This window comes from Solea senegalensis, linkage group LG9, assembly GCF_019176455.1.
Source record: "Solea senegalensis isolate Sse05_10M linkage group LG9, IFAPA_SoseM_1, whole genome shotgun sequence".
NCBI lineage: Eukaryota > Metazoa > Chordata > Actinopteri > Pleuronectiformes > Soleidae > Solea > Solea senegalensis.
In genome coordinates, this window is record NC_058029.1 from 2,582,790 (window position 1) to 2,602,011 (window position 19,222).

Consider the following 19,222-nt stretch of genomic DNA (forward strand, 5'->3'; position numbering starts at 1 on the left):
ACTGGAGAATAGCTACGTTCAGAGATGCTGAGGGGGGCGATTTCACTTCAGAAATTACAACTTCCGAGTACAACCGGAACGCAACGTGATACGGTTAACTCGCATTTCGTCTTTTATTTTACAGCCAACGCCTATCATATGAAATTTGCCAGAGTTGTAGTTTTAGTTACATTCGTCACCTTAGGTACAATAAGTGTCTCCGTAAAAAAAACATTCAATATTGCATCCTACGTAATTATGCTTTCACTCCAAGATCCTGGTCCAAAATGGATCTTTTTTTTTTTGTTAATATTCATCATCATTTTGACGTAATCTTGTCTATTTGGTGAGGAAGTAATTTTCCTGGTAATCCAGGTGAAGAGGAGTTGAAAAACAAATGGAGCCTATACAGAAAATACTGAAAAATTACTTAATTTTGAGGATTTCATTTGGTTGTTTTATAATTAGGACTAATGTTGGTAAAAACAAACAAACTAAATCATCAGATTCAAGGAAATTAAATTGACATGATGGGACATATTTGGCACTTAAGGTGCTGAGAGGAAAAATCCATGTTGTTAAGTTGACATATCGCAGTCTGTGTTATCCCTCCAACATACATCCAATAATCATGTAGCATATTTTGTTTTTTACTTCCAGTTCCCAGTATATGAAAAACCTCCTGTCGTAATCACTTATAAATAAATGAGGCTCTGGGTATTTTCACCATGAGTTACACAAAAACGTGGGAACCGCCCTTTTAAATCAACACTGTAACAAAAACAACACTAAAGAAACTCCAGACATGAAATCCTTTCCATTGTGTTTACTTTATTACCATATTTGCAGAGATAACTTAATCAAGGAAGCAAAAAATATACCAGACAATAAAGTACTAAAAATCTGAGATAAAAATAAGCCCCACCCCGCCCAACACAGATCAACCCCCCTCCCCCTGCCTGCCACTCCCCCTCCTTCTCCTCCCACCACCAACGTCACCGCCGTCTGCCGCGGGTTTATGTGGCGTATCGTTTTGTCCACTGTTTGGCTGTTCGGTCGTGTTCCGCTCTGTTAGTCGTGTACTGGGTGGCGATGCTTCCCACCAGGGGATCAGCTGCACAAAAGAATCAATCAATCAATTAATCAATCAATCAATAAGTAAAGTACAATTTCAATAAAACTGAGTTAAAGAACCTGTCGCACTTCATTTACCAGCAGAGGGCTTCAAAATAAGAGATTAAATAAAGAGAACAATAATCCCAACAACCACAAACTACCTGACTTTTTTCTTGTTTTTCCTTTTAAAGTAAAATAACATGACTCATCGGAATCAGACAAATGAGTCCTAACACAATCTTTTATTCATGACTCAAACGAAGTGTCAAGTGAGACTGTGGCGACACAAATAGAGAAAAAAAAACACAAAAAAACTTTGGTTTGTTTGTGAGTTCCCACAGTAGCTAAAAAAAATTACAAAACTCTATTTAAATAAAGAAAAAGAAAAAAGAAAAAAAAGGCGACTCTGTGGCTGCTTCCTCTGAAAATTACAGAGTGGATTTCTTACTGGAAATCTGAGCTTGTAAACCGCTCGCTCTCCTGTGCCAAACTCCACAGAGAACATCATCACAGGGACACAGGAGGAGCTGCTGGTCTATAGCGGCCTCGTGTGGTCACTTTGTGCCACTGAAGCAAATCCCAACAAAGCCTTTTTCTGGCTGAAAGTGGTGACACAGGACCAGGGAACTCAGGTTTTAGCCACTTAGCGAAAGACTCACCTATCAAACATGTGTCTGCTTTAATCTGGGACTTCTTTAGATTATGTTTCACAGCCGTTTGTGTCTGGAAATTGGACGTTTGTGAACCACTCGCTCTCCCACACCAAAGCCAATAGGGAAAATCAGCGTTTTTAGCTCACAGGGACACAGGAGGAGCTGCTGGTCAGTTTGTGCCACTGAAGCAAATCCCAACAAAAACCTCTTTTTTTTTAAACTCCTAAGACAAAATGCAGTTATCGCTGATTTCCTCCATGGACTTTGGTGTGGAGAGCGCGCGCTGCACAAAACACAAGAAACTTCCTTCTCCAATGTGAGTGAGTCGGCAGAATCCTTACCTGGGTTACAGTCTGTGAGCAGGGAGCAGATGGACAGCAGGACCTTGGAGATGGTGAGGGCGGGGCTCCAGTTGTCCTTCAGGATGTCCAGGCAGATCACACCCTGACTGTTGATGTTGCAGTGATAGATCCTCGTACGAAACGTTACCTGCGGTGACACAGACAGCTTTCTTATTCTCTTGATTATGCACCGTACGCGTCCCTTTAAAGTGGCCTTACGAGCCACCTGAGATCGGCACAGCGCCCCCACAGCTTTGTGCTCATATACATCGGCTGCTCTGTACCGTAATTCCTAAATGGTTGAATAAGTGAAAGCTATCCTGGACAAAGAGGAAGCAGAAACACTCACTCACTCACCATTTTTGTACAATTTTACAGCCATGAAACCTAAGCAAATCCAGACGGGAAGTGATTAAGTTTCCTCTTTTGGTTTTAGCTGCGCAGCAATGCAATATATTTAATAAGAAATAACCTGAATGTAAAAGCAAAGACGCGTATCTAAATTGACTGTCAAAGAAACGTCGTTAGAAGGCATCACATTAACCACGATGTGACTGAATGGAGCTGAAATCATCTCAGCTAATGAAAGGGATTAAAATGTAAATAATATGAAGAATAACACTGTGTGAGGCAGAAACAATGAACCTGGACCAGGGACTTCCAATCATCTTCCTGTGTAGGAGACAAGCACCCTCTGGTGGCTGAACAGAGGAGCTGCAGTCTGGCCTGTAAACTATGATGTGTTTAAGTTGAAGCTTTTATTAAAAAAGGTGATAATTTACAGCAAATTAAACTAAAAAAACAACGATAAATGATTTATATATGTGTATAAATGTAAATCCACAGCTGCTGCTTTACAAAATCAAATAAATGGGTATTTTCTGTTTAAATTTAGTTTTTCTTCTTTTTTTTGCTGTGGTTTCAACTTCCCGCTCACACACGAGCGCTTTTAGAAAAGAGAAGAACAAATTTCCTTTATTCACCGTTTATCAGTTTCATCACATCCACGTTTCACTTCAGTGGAATTTCACCAGGCCGACGATAAAAACCCTCACATTTACCGCGTTTGACGCTTCACTGAAGGACACAAATGATTTATTGTAAAAAAACAAACAAACTGGTGAAGTGGAAGAAGCATCAACATGGAGACTATTTTTCATCCGACGGCACAGACGCATCGAGGCAGCGAGAGAGCAAATCCACAGCTGAGAATAGTCCCCAATAAATAAATACTAGCACGACACTTCACTCTTGTACAAACACAGGTAACTCAACACAAACGTTTGTGTCTGGAAATTGGAAGTTTCTAAACTGCTCGCTCTCCCACACCAAAGCGGGTTTCAGCGGGTTTCTCAAGCAAAGGTTCCTCTACAAACTCTCACTTAAATGACTTGCTAAAAACACACGGCGATAACGTCAGTACCTTGGGGGGTTTGAAGGGATAATCGGGGGTGAAGGCGATGTCCAGGAAGAAGACGCCTCCCTCGTACACGGAGCCCGGTGGTCCCAGGATGGTCGACCTCCACTCATAGATGTTGTCTCCTTTGGGGCCAGCACTGCAGACGGGCGGAGGCACAGACAGACTGTCAGCCAACTCCAAAACACCACAAACTTCACCACCATATTTTTCCCTTTGTCATTTTTAACATATTGAAGCGTCTCTAAGTGCTGCCGTTCATACTCCAGGCCTGTATGCGGCGCTGTAATGCTGCTGCTACAGAAATACACACCAAACACATGAACAGTGCAACTGTTACTGATGCAATGACGTCCTCAAATGTCTCGTTTTAAACTTTTTTTTTGTCACGTGGAGCAAAGAAACCAGACAATATTCACATGTAAGAATCTTTAAAAAGAACAAACACCAGATTCATCAGCCACAGCAAACCCTCGATACATATTTCCAACCATCTGCGTTTGCATTCTTAAATCACACGGTCCATCAATAACGCCAGAGAAAGAAGAAGAAACAACATGAACATTTAAGAGAAATCAGAAAACTCAAGAAAGCTCGTTCTAATAAAAAAAGTTGATTACTTTAATAACCGATGAATCGCTGCGGCCTTAAAACAGTGTCTATAGGTTTGGCAGAGATTTATTACACAGTATGACAGTTGAAATTGATAATTATTGCAGTTAATATCAAACAATTATGAGTGAAAACTCATAATTCGGTCATTTTCAACTACTTTACGGCCAGAAAAACCAACAAGACACATTTTTTTTACACATTCAGAGCTATTACGAGCGTCATTTATCGCAATGTGTTTGCACAGTTTCTCATAAAATTGCCTAATAAATTGTGATACATACGGTTATTGAAGTATTGCGTCACTGGGCCGTGTAAGGACATGTCCATGAGGGTGTTGTCCTTTTTCTTTCTTGGGCGTATAGAGTTTAAAATAAAAAGGCCTATGAATAACTCATCATCATCATAATCATCATCAGCGCTTTTGTCATGTGTCATTTAAGGGAAATTCCACCAAACGCCTCCAAACGACTGTCAACTCTGAAGAAACATGATCACAATCTCTCCTCCTGTTCCTGAAGTGCAGATTTTAGTCACTTAAACACAATAAATACATAATAAAATACACACCAGCTCAAGCCTATGACATCTTAAGCCTCTTTATCTCACCGTCCGTTTGTAAACACACCAAAGCCCATTGAGAAAATCAGCGATTTTACATCGCAGCAGGCAGGTGTCGTCGATCCACCGCTCAGTAAGTTTAGTTGAGTGTTTTTTGTGACTTCAGCGCCCACGCGAGGCCAGAAGCTCCTGGACCAGAGGCTCCTGTGTCCCTGTGAGCTAAAAAATGCGGGTTTTCTCTATGGGATTTGGTGCAGGAGAGCACAAACTTCAATTCAAACAAACAAACTTCAAAATTTCCAGCCAAAAGTAGCCGACTAACAATGAGATAACGCGGCAAAGGTGTTCTGAAGATATCGTAGACTGAAGCAGGTTTTGCGCTGATTTTGCTGCAAATTAAACTTCAGAAAATCCAAACCATTTTCCAAAGGATGAGTTTGGGTGTGTGTCAAGTACACAACGCCTGAGTTCAAAGCAAATCCCCAGTGCTGTGTCCATGTGTCATGATCTGTAATCTGCATTGATTTTTCCCCTCAAAGCAGCACAGCTCACATGCAGAACATGTGGTCTTGAACCCCTTGGGGCCTCATGAGTACAAGACAGAACAGTATTGATCGTGAACTAAAGGGGGGTAAATAGATGTTGATCACGGTGAACACGGGTGTTTGGCGGAGCCTCAATCAATCCGATCAGCTCAGAAAACTTCACTTTTCGTCGGAAATCGGGGATGAATTCATTTTGATATCTCAAGGAATTCATGTTTCAAAGGCTCATTTTTACTTTTCCTTGAAGAGGTTGGTGAATAATCTGAACACAGATTATCAGCAATTGAGATTAAAGGCTTTAACAATGGGAAAAAAGACAAAGGGGATATTGTGCATTCCATTTGTAATAGTGAATTTTCAAGGAACTCCTGTGCAAAATACAACTTGGAGTGTTGTTATTTTAACCTGTATTGCTATTGTGATTGTGGTATTGTGATTTTTACACCACAGAACTTAATGACTCTGTTGATCCACTGCTGCCTCGCGTTATTTTGTCACTCGTGTTTAAAATCTTTCATTCAAATTCACAGCAGCAGCAGCTCTTGTGTTTCCCCGTGAGCTAAAATCGCGTCTAATCTCAATGGAATTTGGTTTGTGGGAGAATTTGTGTTTTTAGAAAAGGTGAAAAAAAGGCTGTGTAACAGCAAGTTTACGCCGCATAAACAAAATAAAAGATTCTATTAAGTGCACTGCTGTTAATTGCTCGGGGTTATCACCCCTCAGAAAACCCAACAATCACTTTAAACCGCCATGATTCATTGTTGTAATCCGGCAGTTTTTCCCAAGATATGATCGCTCCCGTCTCCTTCAAGTGAGTCAAACGCAAGCAAGGCTTCACTTAAATACAAAGGCTGGAAAACACTACAATTCACTGTCTGTAGCTGAACTAAGAATCCTGGCTCTTCCTCCTCCTGACTCGCTCACTCGCTCGCTAACTTCTCTCCGCTTCGTCTGCGTTTGCCTCTCCAGGTTTGTTGTGGCTACTTTAATCCACGATGTAAGCTCCTTAATGTGACCGAGCACATTATCATATTCTAATTAAAAATGACATTTCACTCCACGAAGAACAGGTTTTTACCACAGGGATACATTTCACTCCTGCCTTGTGAAACCTCTGAAGTCACTGCTGAAACACATTTCAGGAACTTTTAGTGCTGTTCGTGCCAGGTGTTTCCCCACAGCGAACCAACAGCTTGATCTTATAAAAAAAGACCCAAGTTTCAAATAAAATAAAAGGCTGGTTGCCAGTGGGGTACGACAACAAAAGCAAATTTCAACAGCTCCTGCCTGCTGCTATTTCTGCCACCCAGACTCAGCGTGAGGGGGAAAGTCTGAGGGAAAGAGGCAGCAGTGGAAAAGGTTTACAGCACGAGATCGAGATCCGACGCAACAACGTGTCCTGTGACGACAACAACCACAACAACGTCAGTCGTGTGGACGCCTCTTTGCCTTTCAAAGCAGGAGAAGAAGAAAGCCGTCAAAGCAGGCAGCAGTAGACGAGCACCGCCCCCGTTTCTGCACGCCGAAAACCATGATGACGATTTACCGAATAGATTTCACAAGTGGAAGAGTGAGCAATTAGCAGACGCTTTTATCTAAAGCGACTTACAAGAGAGAAATAAGCTACAGAGAAGAAGTCTTGAGAGGAACAGTGGACTGACAGAGGGTGAGAGTGCAGAAGGAGATGGTGCGAGGACAGAAGATGCTCTTGGAAGAGCTGGGTCTTCAGGAGCTTCTTGAAGATAGACCCTGTTCTGGTCACACAAAGAGTCTGGATCGTCTTGTGCGAGGTGTTGGCACCGGCGGACGACAGTAGTCGAGGGGTAACAAGAGTTCTTTAGGAGATTATTTAAGTAGGTGGAGCAGACCCATGAGTTCAATGAGAACAATTGTGTCCAACGCCAAGACAAAAGCAGTGACCAGTGCCTCGTGTCTCGACTGGCCGTGTCTACCGGTGTGATTTTGAATTAGTGTCAAATTGCGATTATTTGTAATTAAATTGTGATATGGTTCGCGATAATTCCTCTCATTTTCATGTCTGTAACATATTCAAAAAAAATGATTGCTATCTGATATTTGTGCAGCTCTGTGAGAGGAAACACACATGTCACACACAAACACACATCTCCTCAGTCAGAGCAGAACCACACTTAAAAAACCAGAAATATAACAAACACAGAATTCTTTGTTTTCCTTTGAGCAGCAAACATCTAGATGCCGTCCTCTTCTGTAGATGTCTGTGGCCTGAGGTGGTTTGTTTGATCTGCTGAGCCCTGACTGCAGAGAAGGCCCTTTCTTCTTTTTGTTTGGGGGGTGGGGGGGTGGGTGGGGGGTCAAAGGTCAGACTCAGCTGCTGACAGAACTGTGCAGCACTGAGCAGTGAGAGCCTCAGTGATTTGCCTCAGGCTGCTGCAGGAGGGAGGAGGCAGCAGCTCTGGTCTGGACCTTCCAGTTTTTAAGATAGTCATCATAATCACAACATCATCACACAAAGGTCAGCCCCAGCACGCACAGCGCCGCTTCCTTGTGTTAAATACCAGGTAAACTCACAGGTGACGTGTGAGTTTAACACTTACACCAGTTTCTGACACGTTACATTATAACAAGACCCATTGTGAAAATAATGCTGGAAAATAATCCCGACGGGTGCTGGATGGGATTTTGGATTCACCCTGACATCAGTGAGCGGAGAAGAACACTGAGATTATTCCCTGAAAGTGAGAGTGAAACTGACCTGCAGTTTGGTGGAGGGTCCAGTGTGATGTCAGCCAGCTCTTTCTGAATCCTGCACACAGAGAGGAAACAGAGTCAGTCACTGCAGGACCACACAGTTTCACCCCCAAGATAAAAAACTGTTTAGGATCTGTGTTACATAGTTTTAAAATTCACTTTCTTACCTTCCACTTATGCTTTATTTCGTTATCTTTTTAATGATAAATTAAGGATATTTACGTGTTGTTAGAAACAATGAAAAATGACTACAAATATAGTCAAATTCTGCTATAACACAAATATTTAGGCATAAAATTAAAGACAAATAATGAGCTGTTCTATACATCCACCGAGAAATTCTCTGCCAAATAATGAGCTGTTAAATACATCTACCAACAAACAGACTGCCAAATAATGAGTTGTTAGATACATCTACCAACAGACTGACTGCCAATTAATGAGCGGTTAAGTACATCTCCCAACAGACTGACTGAAATGGTGAGCTGTTATGAACCTCCACCTTATCAGGTGATCAGCTAAATATACGGACCTAAAAATAAAATTGGCATTAATTATCGGGTCATAGAAAAACCCACATCAGTTGCCCTCTATGTTGTAGTCCAGAAAATCACACATTAACACCAGATACCAGATTCCAGACAAACACCGGGTGAGATTTCAAGAAAAAAACAACAACAACATAATTACCAATTCATCGCGATAAACTCACCTTTTGGCGCTGGTGGAAAGCAGCTTGGAGGTCTTGCTCATGCTGACTTTGCTTTCCCGTTTCTTCTTGCAAGTTGTGTCCCTCTGTCTGGTTTGGCTGGATGAAGGTGGTGATGAGGAAGAGCTGGTGCTGGCACGGGAATCCTCATCCGACATACCGGTTTGGATTAATGAAGAGCCGGAACCTGGGGCAGAGGAGAACACGGCAAAAATCAGCCGACCACGCAACAGCATCAGCTAATTTGCCCAAACATGGATCTGTATTTAGTGTTGTTTTCGTTGAAGGAAGGGACATGTTGACTAAATTACGTTGTTATGACAAAAAACTAGGGTTGCAAAGGGGGCGGAAAAATTCTGGTTAATTTCCAGAAACTCTAAATAGGAAACATTTAATTGGAACAGTGGGATTTAATGGGAATTAGCTGGAACAGTTTGGATATCATTTTTAAAAAACGTGTCAAATATAGAAATATGAATATTTTGATTTCTCATGATGCATGAAAAATTATACTATTTTTAAAAAATGGCGGTAATATTTGCATTAAATCTGGTTAGTTTAGCCAAAAATTAGAATACAACATATTATTTACCAACTATATTCAAGTTCCCTACCCTGTCCAGTTTATTCCCATGGAAAGTTTCCAAATAAACCCGATTAATCGATTAGGTTTGATAAAATGTTGACAAGCGGAAATGACGATGTTCTCAAATATCTAGTTTTGTCCACAACCCAAAATGATTCAGTTTAATGACGTATTTTAAACAGAGCAAAGAAAATATTCACATTTAAGAAGCTCAAAAATCAGAGATTCAATAGATCCAGACAAACCTTCACACGCACAGCATGTTTAAGACGGAACTTATTGATTTGTAATCATACTCCAAATGCCTCAGCTTGTGTTAAAAGACCAGAGGTCATAATAGATTTAAATTGTATTTGTTTAAACTCATGTGGGTCTTCCTTCAAACAGGGCCGTTCTGTTTTTTCTCGCACCATTTTTTGTTCAGTTTTAATTTTGTTGTACAGCTTGAGCTTGTACAATGTGTGTGTGTGTATATATGTATATATATATATATATATAAAAAGCATTTAACTCAATTCAATGTTTGTGAACATTGGTGTATGACAATTTAGTGCCAAAAAAATAGCTCCCGCTCCTGTTAAATCATGATAATGGAAACACACATAAAGGTGGGTTTTTATTAAAAGTATAGCAAATTAACTGAATTTTCCAAAATTTACAAAAAAATAAAATGAATTTCCATCCGCAGCTCTTAGGGGAAAATTGAGTTAGTTCACCAAGAAGAGCAGTAGGTGGCGCAACACTACACGTCACAGTGTAAAACCCAGACGATGGAAACACTCCTATTCTAATTAAAATGAAATGAAAATACGATTGAATTTGGGGTTCATTTTAATTAGGCTGTGTGTACCACAATATCATTTCAAAAGCTACAAAATATAAACTTAGACATTGTGTAATCACAGTCAAACGTGTTTGTTTTCTTCCTGTTTTAAACCACAATTAAGTGGCTTTTACTGTACCGGGAACATTTTTGGTCATACAGCCCCAGTGGTTATTTTAAGTGAAAACACTACTTATATTGTACACTCTTGTGTGTAATTTACACTCTCTGATGAAGGGGGCGCTAACATAGCCGTGATAAAATTAGCTAGCATTTCTGAAAGAAAAGACCTAGCTAAGAGCATAGTTTGTCATCCTCTGTCCATAAAAGTAATTTAAAACAAATAAATGGTTTCTACCACTTTCATTCAAGAGCAAAAATCTATCTTTAATTAGCTGATATTTGAGCGATAATTATAACTATTTATTTGACAAAGAATTAGCATGACTACACTGGATCATATTGCCCAGCAGTTACTTTCATAGAAACCAAGCTTTTATTATTATGTAAATTGGTTCACTAGAGGTGCCTACTTCTATGCTAGCTAGCATGTAGTTTCCCGTCTCTGATGGATGAGGGCGCTAACGAGCTGCTTTTCCGTGACGGTAAATGAAACGCCATTCACGGTCAAGCTAGTCAAGATGACAGTTAACCATTTTGTGCATAAAATAGAGGCCGACATATTAAGTTAGACACTGTTTTGTCTTTGTTTTTATTCCTCTGTTCATAAAAGTTGTTTATTCAGGACCAAAAAAGTATCTTTAATCAGCTGATATTTGAGTGATGATTAGCGGTACATATTTGAAAAAGAATTAGCATGACAACAATTTTGATTATATTGCCCGGCAGTTACTTTCATAGAAACCAAGCTTTTATTATTATGTAAATTGGTTCACTAGATGTGCCTACTTCTATGCTAGCTAGCATGTAGTTTCCCGTCTCTGATGGACGAGGGCGCTAACGAGCTGCTTTTCCCTGATGGTAAACGAAACGCCATTCACGGTCAAGCTAGTTAAGATGACAGTTGACCATTTTGTGTATAAAATAGAGGCCGACACTGTTTCGTCGTTGTTTTTATTCCTCTGTCCATAAAAGTTGTTTATTCAGGACCAAAAAAAGTATCTTTAATCAGCTGATATTTGAGCGACGATTAGCGGTACATGTTTGACAAAGAATTAGCATGACAACAATTTTGATCATATTGCCCAGCAGTTATTTTCATAGAAATAGGGTTGTTATTATTTAAATGTCTTCACTAAGGTGCCTACTTCTACGCTAGCTAGCACGTCGTTTCCCGTATCTGACGGAGGAGGGCGCTAACAAAGCTGCTTTTCCGTGACGGTAAACGGAACGCCGTTAGCAGACGAGCTAGCTAGGATACACAATTTCACGTCTAAAACAAGGTCTGACGCGTGTTTTTGAACGCGGTGTGAATAAATGTCGGAGGTTCGTTACAGTTAGCTTCATCATGGCGGTGAAAACCTCCCCACACACAAAGCTGGTGCTGCCTGTTCACCCTCACCACCGCCTCCCTCCTCCCGCTTCACCCCCCGACACTGAGGCCCAACCACTTCACTGATGACACCAGTTACATTTAAACCTCCGGTGTTTTCTCACACTGCCTAATAAACTACAAACTGAACGTAAACGGGGGGCTAAACACGGCAAAGAAGCGTTTCTCAAAAAACGCCGTCAAACATGGTCCAGGAAACACTCCGCTGCTGCTGCTGCTGTTCCAGCTCCGCACACGCTCCTGTTTGTTTTCTCGTCTTTTCTGCGCCTTGAGAAGCGACAAACCGAGCGTCCACCACCGCCGAAAACACACACGGGCTCCGAACCGAGCCGTTACCGACACTGCGCCGCGAATCATCGGCCCAAACGCGCACATTTGTGCTCGCATTCGAAAACTTACCCCCGTCTATTGTGTCTGGACCTCCGCCACAGTCTCGGCTGCCTGCTGCTGCTGCCTGTCGCCCTCTGCGGAACGGAAGTATCCTCCCGCGGCTGCAGTGAGCTCAACGGCACCGGTGCTCCGCTGGAAACTAGAGCTCAGCGATATGAGCGGCGTTTACGTCCAATAGCGATTTTTTTTGGAGCGTAAATCGAGATAAAAATGTGATTGGACCCCTTCTTAAATTTATGCATTGATTTATTTGTGTCAACAAACATGCGTGCAAACACATGTACATGAATTAAAGTGTATCAATTAAAGGTCTAATGTGTAATTTTAAAGAGATAATTCATCTTTTTTTGAAATGTCCTACCACGAACTGTGAAAATGAAATTACTATTTTGATTAGACATATGGATATTTTAGGAAAAGTGTGTATTTTATCAGCAGAATTGGTTAATTTACGTACATTTACGTACATTTTCAGCAGATTAACGTGGGGTACGACAAACAATCGACACTACAAAATACACATACAAAATACTCACTTTATTAATGTTACACCTGCTTAAACCAATGATTTCTAAACAGTTTGTCTACTACTATTCATTTTTCCCAAGTGATCGTACTCTCCTGCACCAAACTCCATATAAAAATTGTGTGTTTTTAAACATGGTGGCACAATCATGGTCTTCTGCTGACTCGTTATGTGCATTTATGTCACTTAATAAATCAAAACAAAAGGATTTCAAACTCCAAAGTCTAAAAAAATCAGTGGATCAACAACTGCTTTGTGCCTTCATGGAAAATTGCTGATTTTCCCAATGGAGTTTGGTGCAGAAGAGTGAGAGGTTTACAAACTGACATCGAGCAGCCTGCACAGTCAGGCCTCGACTATGAGTCATCACGCCAGAGACAAAACAACCTGAAATATCACTTTATTTTAAGTCTAACTACTTCAGCTATGACTAAGTTGCTGCATCAGTGGCCGTCAGTTGAAACTGAAAACCCACACTAACTGACCACATGCCTGTGGTAAGACTTGAGAATTACTCATGACTAACACGGTGTTATTGTAATGTCACCACAGAGCTAAATATAAATGTTGATTGTTGTCACACACACACACACACACACAGGCAGTGTGTTGGTATTAAAGGGCATCGCTCGCTCTGTGTGTCCATCACGGGGCAAACAATCATTTCAAAAACTCCCGGCCAATCTGGACGGCGTCTAATAAATGACACACGAAGAGACCCGTTAAGTGGAAATAAAGGCCTCGCGGCAGTTAAATGGGGCATGAAGAACATCATGCGCTGTGACCTGCTGCTGCTGGACGCATGAGTTGTAAAGGTTTAATAGTGTAATCTCATAAGACTGTGAGCGCCGCTGTGCCAATGTTTTCACAGTAACACGTGCTCAGTACAAAAAAAACACCACTTGTAATCTCTTATATTTGAAAGATTTAAAGAACTTTCATGTAGTCCAACCCATATGAATGAATATGGAAAATATTCCATATCCAGACTTCTGTGCCATCTTTATGCTACGGTATCGAGCTGTTCTGGTTCAGATGGTTTGACGATAGCAGGAGAATCCAGAGATCTGATTGACCTGAGACTAGTTCTACATACTCTGTCTGAAAAGGTCCAATTCCTCTCTTACATACAGTACAGGTCCCTCAGGGCCATCGCAGGAAAATATCTGGATTTTTAGTGTGGATTTGAAAACGTAATATGGTTAACAGAGTTATTATTTCTAAAAACTTGGCGCAGGAAAAGTCCAGAAATCTGACTGACCCAGGAGCTGAAATGAGAAGTTTCCAGTACAACACAGAGCCATTTTGTGGTTTTTACACTTAAATATAATAAAGGACTCATTGAAAAACATCAGGATAATGTTTTATTGATCAGAGAGCTGGCCGGAGAAGTTCTGGAAGGTTCCAGTACATCTTTGCATTTTTACATCCAGTACAGTTTTAAATGTCAGCTAAATGTCTTGAAAGTATTTAATGATTCTCGTCCATTTCTAAGGGACTCCCTCCCTCACATTAATTGCATTCACTTCTGCAGTGCTGGGTTTCTGGAGCTTCAAACCTACGACGCCGTTATTCACCGTGGCATTTAATTACTGTGTCTATATCCCACTAATCTCCTGCACAAAGGCCAGGCACCTTATGAGTGGACGGCTTGATCTACGGCAGGTTTAACATCCAGCTGCAGAAGCTCATTTACCGTATAATCTGCACCAGGTTTACCGTACACTTACTGTCTCAGCGTCCATCACCGCAGCCATGTTTGGAAAAGCTTCCCACGAGGTGTCTCATTATTTATGCACCAACACTGGCCCATCAGAGAGAGGGAAACAGGTCGGGGGTTCCTTTCTGAAGTACGGGAGATCATCAGTACCTCACGCGTCTCCTATGAAAACCTGGAACTATTCCTTTAAAAAGGCTCATTTATAATGATAATCAAAACTTGTCATTTTATGTGTATTTTCTTGACAAAAAAAACAACCTTTACTAAACATTATTAGCATCTAAATCTACTATCCATAACCGTGGTTCCCAAACACTGGGTCGGGACCCACATATGGACCTCATCTCACAATTCCGAATTGTGAGATAAAAGTCAGAATTTTGACTTTAAAAGTGAAAACTGGAAGTAAAAAAACATCTGTTATGTTGCCGTAGTTTAGGGAGCGCTTGGTTTGTTTTGCTTTCTGTTGCCGGACGCCGTTTGCGTCGCCTGCTCGTGTAGCCACAGACACGAAGAAACACTGATAAGCCCTTAAGACGTTTGTTTATTTAAAGTTACGTGCTACAGCTTTAACGCTCACCTTTCTAATCTCCACGCTGTAAATTTCACACGTTTCTGTCACGTAAACAATTTCTCTGTCCGTCAAATGTGATTTTATTGAGCTCCGCTCACGAGTTCTTTTTGTGGCGAGCAGCAGACGAACAGATTAAAACATCAAACTTCAGTGTCAGGGGTAATAAAGATACACGAGAGAGCAGCGAGGGGAGTCATAATCCCACAGATACACTGTCTGATAAGAGGAAGTGTAAACATGTTTCCCGCTGTAAACTTTTACGACCACATTCACGTGAGACATGGAGTCAGTGGAGAGGTGAGAAATAATCCAAAAAAAACCCCAACAAGAAACAAGCGTTTTTTTGAACTCACGAGCCAACCACAGTGTGTTTTATTGGGTGCTTCAGTAATACAAGTGCACAACAAACCACTCTGCATTGGCAGAGGTGGCGCTATAGCCAGTAAATAAACACGTCCTGCCTCTCACAGGCAGACCCTATACATCTGTGGTCTGCCTCAAAAGCCTTTGAAAAAATACATACAGTACAAAGAAAATCAGAGGAAGTTTAAAAAGCATGAAGGAGCCATCGACGCAAAAAAAACCCCAACAAAAACAACAAAAACAACCTTCCTGTTCCATGCAGATCACATCATCAATGACAAACACAGAGAAAAGAAAGAAAAACAAAGTCAAAGCATTTACTTTATGTTCTGCACGTTTGTTCCAGGAGCCTCGAAGAAAACCAGAATACTTTATTTACTGTGGAGCTGAAGAAACAACGCGTGTGCACGCATGAGGAGGAGGAGGAGAAGAAGAGTCAGAATACAGACAGAACTCTGAGATTTGAGTCAGGCTTTAGCCAAAAAACTAACATTTAGTTTTCAGACATTTCTGAGAAAAAACTTTTGAGATTAGAGACAGAATTTTTATTTTTTTCTGCCAAAATCTGACTCTAATCTCAGAATACAGATTTACTCATCAGATTTCTGAGATTAGAGCCAGAATTTGTAGGGGAAAAAAACTTTTTTGGCTCTGAATTCTCTGATTAGAGTCAGAATTTTAAGAAAAGTCAAAATGCTGACTTTCATCTACATTTTATTTTTCAGAATTTTGAGAAAATGTCTGAGAAAAATAATCTTTTATGATTAGAGTCAGAATTCAGTTTTTTGCCAAAGTCTGACTCTAATCTCAGAATACAGATTTATTCATCAGAATTCTGAGATTAGAGTCAGAATTCTAAGAGAAAAATTATTAAATTTTTAGAATTTTGAGAACATTTCTGTGAAAAAAATTCTCAGAATATAAATCTCAGAAATGTATCTGAACTCTGAGATTAAAAAATCTCTGAATTATGAGTTATAAAGTCTGACTCTAATTTGAGCCACAATTCTAGAAAGAAACTTTCATTTCAAAATGTTTTTCTGTGAAAAAAATAAAAATTCCGAGCTTTCATATTAGAATTTTAACAGAATTCTAAATTTCTTCTCAGAATTCTGACTTATTTGTTCATGTGTGACCCTAATCCTAATCCTCTTCCATACGCATGATAATTATACAATTATGTTGATTTTTTTTTTTTTTACTTCCAACATTCACATATTGGAAAATAAAAATCCCTCAAATCTTTGTATAAAAAAGACGTTTTCAAGTCAACAAGGAACAAGAGGACTTTTGTCTTTTGTTGTCGTTTGATTTTCTTTCTTTTGTTTTTTTTTTACACAGAAAAGGTAGATAAAATGTTTGAGGGGAGGAGGAGGAGGAGGAAGAGGTGATACTGTTGCACTGAGTGAGTGTGCTTTGACAGACTAAAGGGGTGAGAGAGAGGTAGAGAGAGGTACAGCGAAGGGAGAGAGGGAGGGAGGGACATGAAGAGGGGCGGGGCTAACAGCGGCGAGTCTATGTGGCGTATCTCTTCGTCCATTGTTTGGCTATTCTGTCATGCTCTGTTCTGTTGGTCAGGTACTGTGTGGCGATGCTTCCCACCAGAGGGTCGGCTGCAGAGAGAGAGAGCGAGAGAGGGGGAGGGAGAGAGAGAGAGAGAAAGAGAGCGAGCATGTATAAAAGACGACGATGATTTCAAACCAAAAACATTTCATTTTCAGTGATGAAAACACTGATTTGTAGTGTTTCCAATATCGCATTTTCACCAGAGTTGTTAAGCTCGTTAAACAAAAGTGTATTTTCAACTTCCTGTCATTTGTGAATCCATATGAAAGCAGTTTTGTTGAAGTATGGACGTTAGAATCAAGGTTCCTCGCCTGTTTCCTCAGATTTCAGTGCGTCTGATCCGCTGCATGTTCCTCGTGTTTGCCCTCGGGAGCAGACGTGACTCTGGCTTTTATTAGCGTGACCTTCAGTAGACTTGATTACACGCTGTCAAATTCAGTTGAATCAATGGCCAGTTTATCGTATCAGAGACAAAGAATCCCCAGGAGAGAGAGACGGCGGTGAAGCAGCGCGGAGAACGACGGCAGGTTAATACTCCGGACCTCCACTATGCTCACGTGTATCATATTGAACATAAAGTCGCTCGGCACAAAATGGCCATTTAGCAGTTTTAAAAGGTGGATCAGTGATCCGCTGAGGACTGAACTCACTGTCCTCGTGATGGAGGGCGGTGCTTTAAAGTCATCGTTCATATTGTTTTCTCTGAGGTTTTCACACAGTGCTAAACGCTCCATCCATGTCGAGAAACCAGCTTTAGAAACTCACTGAAAACACAACATAAGTCAGGTCTGAACCAATCTTGGGAATTATGTTTTTTCCCATAATCTCACCTTAAAACAGTCTTTTTCAACTGGAAACTGAAGTTTAAAAAAAACCGACTTGTGTTCACACCAAAGCCCATGGAGAAAATCAGCGTTTTTAGCTCACGGGGACACAGTCGCTCACAGCCGCTGCCGGCCTGTTTGTGCCTTAGTTAAAGCTTAGGTAAATCCAAGAGAAGGATTACAAACACCCAAGTCAGAGTTATCCACGTTTTGGATTCACTGACGGAGGAAACAACTCCTTCTGGTTGTGACGCAAAATCGCTGATTTTCTCTATGGGCTTTGGTGTGGGACAGTAAGCGGTTCAAGAACTTCACTTTCTGCACAGAAAAGGCTGTAAAACAGGGAGGAATATGTATTTTTAAGAGAATGTTGACTTAGTCTTCATACACAATAAACATCCCATAATGGGTCTGAACATTCTACTGTATATGAAACGAAAGGCAAAGACAAAGATTTCTTGTTCTCATAAATATGGGTACGGAGCCCTGGAGGTGACATAGACAGAAAATGTTTTTAAAATCACTCACTCACACTCGCACATGTGAGATACTAAGTCACATGTGCAAGATACTAAATCGCATGCACAAGATAATAAGTCACACACGTGAGATACTAAGTCGCACGCGGAAGATACTAAGTCGCACGCGGAAGATACTAAGTCGCACACGTGAGATACTACTGCCACAGCGTGAGATACTAAGTCACATAAGTCACATGCACAAGATACTAAGTCACATGCACGAGATACTAAGTCACATGCACAAGATAATAAGTAACACACGTGAGATACTAAATTAAGCACCATTGAGATACTAAGTCGCACATGTGAGATACTAAGTCACATGTGAGATACTAAGTCACAGCGAGATAAGATACACACGAGATACTAAATTAAGCATGCAGGAGATAATAAGTCACATGCACGAGATAAGTCGCTGCGTGAGATACTAAGTCGCATGCAGGAGATACTAAGTCACATGCACGAGATAAGTCGCACACGTGAGATACTAAGTCGCATGCAGGAGATAATAAGTCACATGCACAAGATAATAAGTCACACACGTGAGATACTAAGTCACATGCGTGATATACTACGTCGCACGTGGAAGATACTAAGTCGCATGCACAATATAATAAGTCGCATGCACAAGATACTAAGTCGTATGCAGAAGATAATAAGTCACACGCATGAGATACTAAGTCGCACACCGTGGAAACCGTCATTTAAGCCAGTGTAACTCTACAAATAAATATTTTATCACAACTTGTGACAATAAAATTGTTAAGATTATTTTTATTGATCTGGCGGTTGACCTAATATTTTACCGGCAGTGTTCACTTGTTGTCATAGCAACTGTAAACCTCCTGTGTTAGCGGAAACAGGCAACATGTACTGTATATCCGGCTACTAAATCTGACGTAACACCCTTTCGAAATACGATTTCCGGGTCCCAACGCTTCGTTGAATCAAAACAGACGACAGAGGCCGAACATGTGAACAATTCCGATTTTTCTTTCTTCAGTGAGACCAGCTGTAAAATGACTCATACGTTGTTTTTTTTAATGTCCAAACAGCGGGAAACGGAGCCCTGGAGGTTGGGGTGCTAAGTCGCAGTTATAAAGTTGCGAGTTCAAAAGCGCGTGTGCTGTTCAAAAAGAAATTCCGTCTATGT

At 40.8% G+C, this 19,222-nt stretch overlaps 2 protein-coding genes across 4 annotated transcripts in view; both read right to left on the bottom strand.

Moving 5' to 3' along the window:
- Window positions 1–790: 790 nt before the first annotated feature.
- On the bottom strand, window positions 791–12,070 carry LOC122774332 (ubiquitin-conjugating enzyme E2 E1). Its single transcript, XM_044033482.1, has 6 exons — window positions 11,985–12,070; window positions 8,667–8,850; window positions 7,959–8,009; window positions 3,513–3,645; window positions 2,090–2,237; window positions 791–1,093 (listed from the first exon to the last, which is right to left on the bottom strand). The coding sequence occupies exons 2-6, from the start codon at window positions 8,819–8,821 to the stop codon at window positions 996–998; spliced, it is 585 nt and encodes a 194-aa protein (XP_043889417.1). The 5' UTR covers window positions 8,822–8,850; window positions 11,985–12,070; the 3' UTR covers window positions 791–995.
- Window positions 1,448–19,222, bottom strand: part of LOC122774331 (ubiquitin-conjugating enzyme E2 E2) — a 55,040-nt gene continuing 37,265 nt past the window's right edge. For 2 of the 3 annotated variants that reach the window (XM_044033480.1, XM_044033479.1), the window contains exon 6: window positions 1,448–2,089. In XM_044033480.1, the coding sequence (XP_043889415.1) occupies window positions 1,803–2,089 (287 nt within the window). In that variant the 3' untranslated portion in view covers window positions 1,448–1,802. Of the gene's footprint in view, window positions 2,090–14,747; window positions 16,772–19,222 lie in introns of those variants that run through there. The other variant, XM_044033481.1, reaches the window with a different exon arrangement.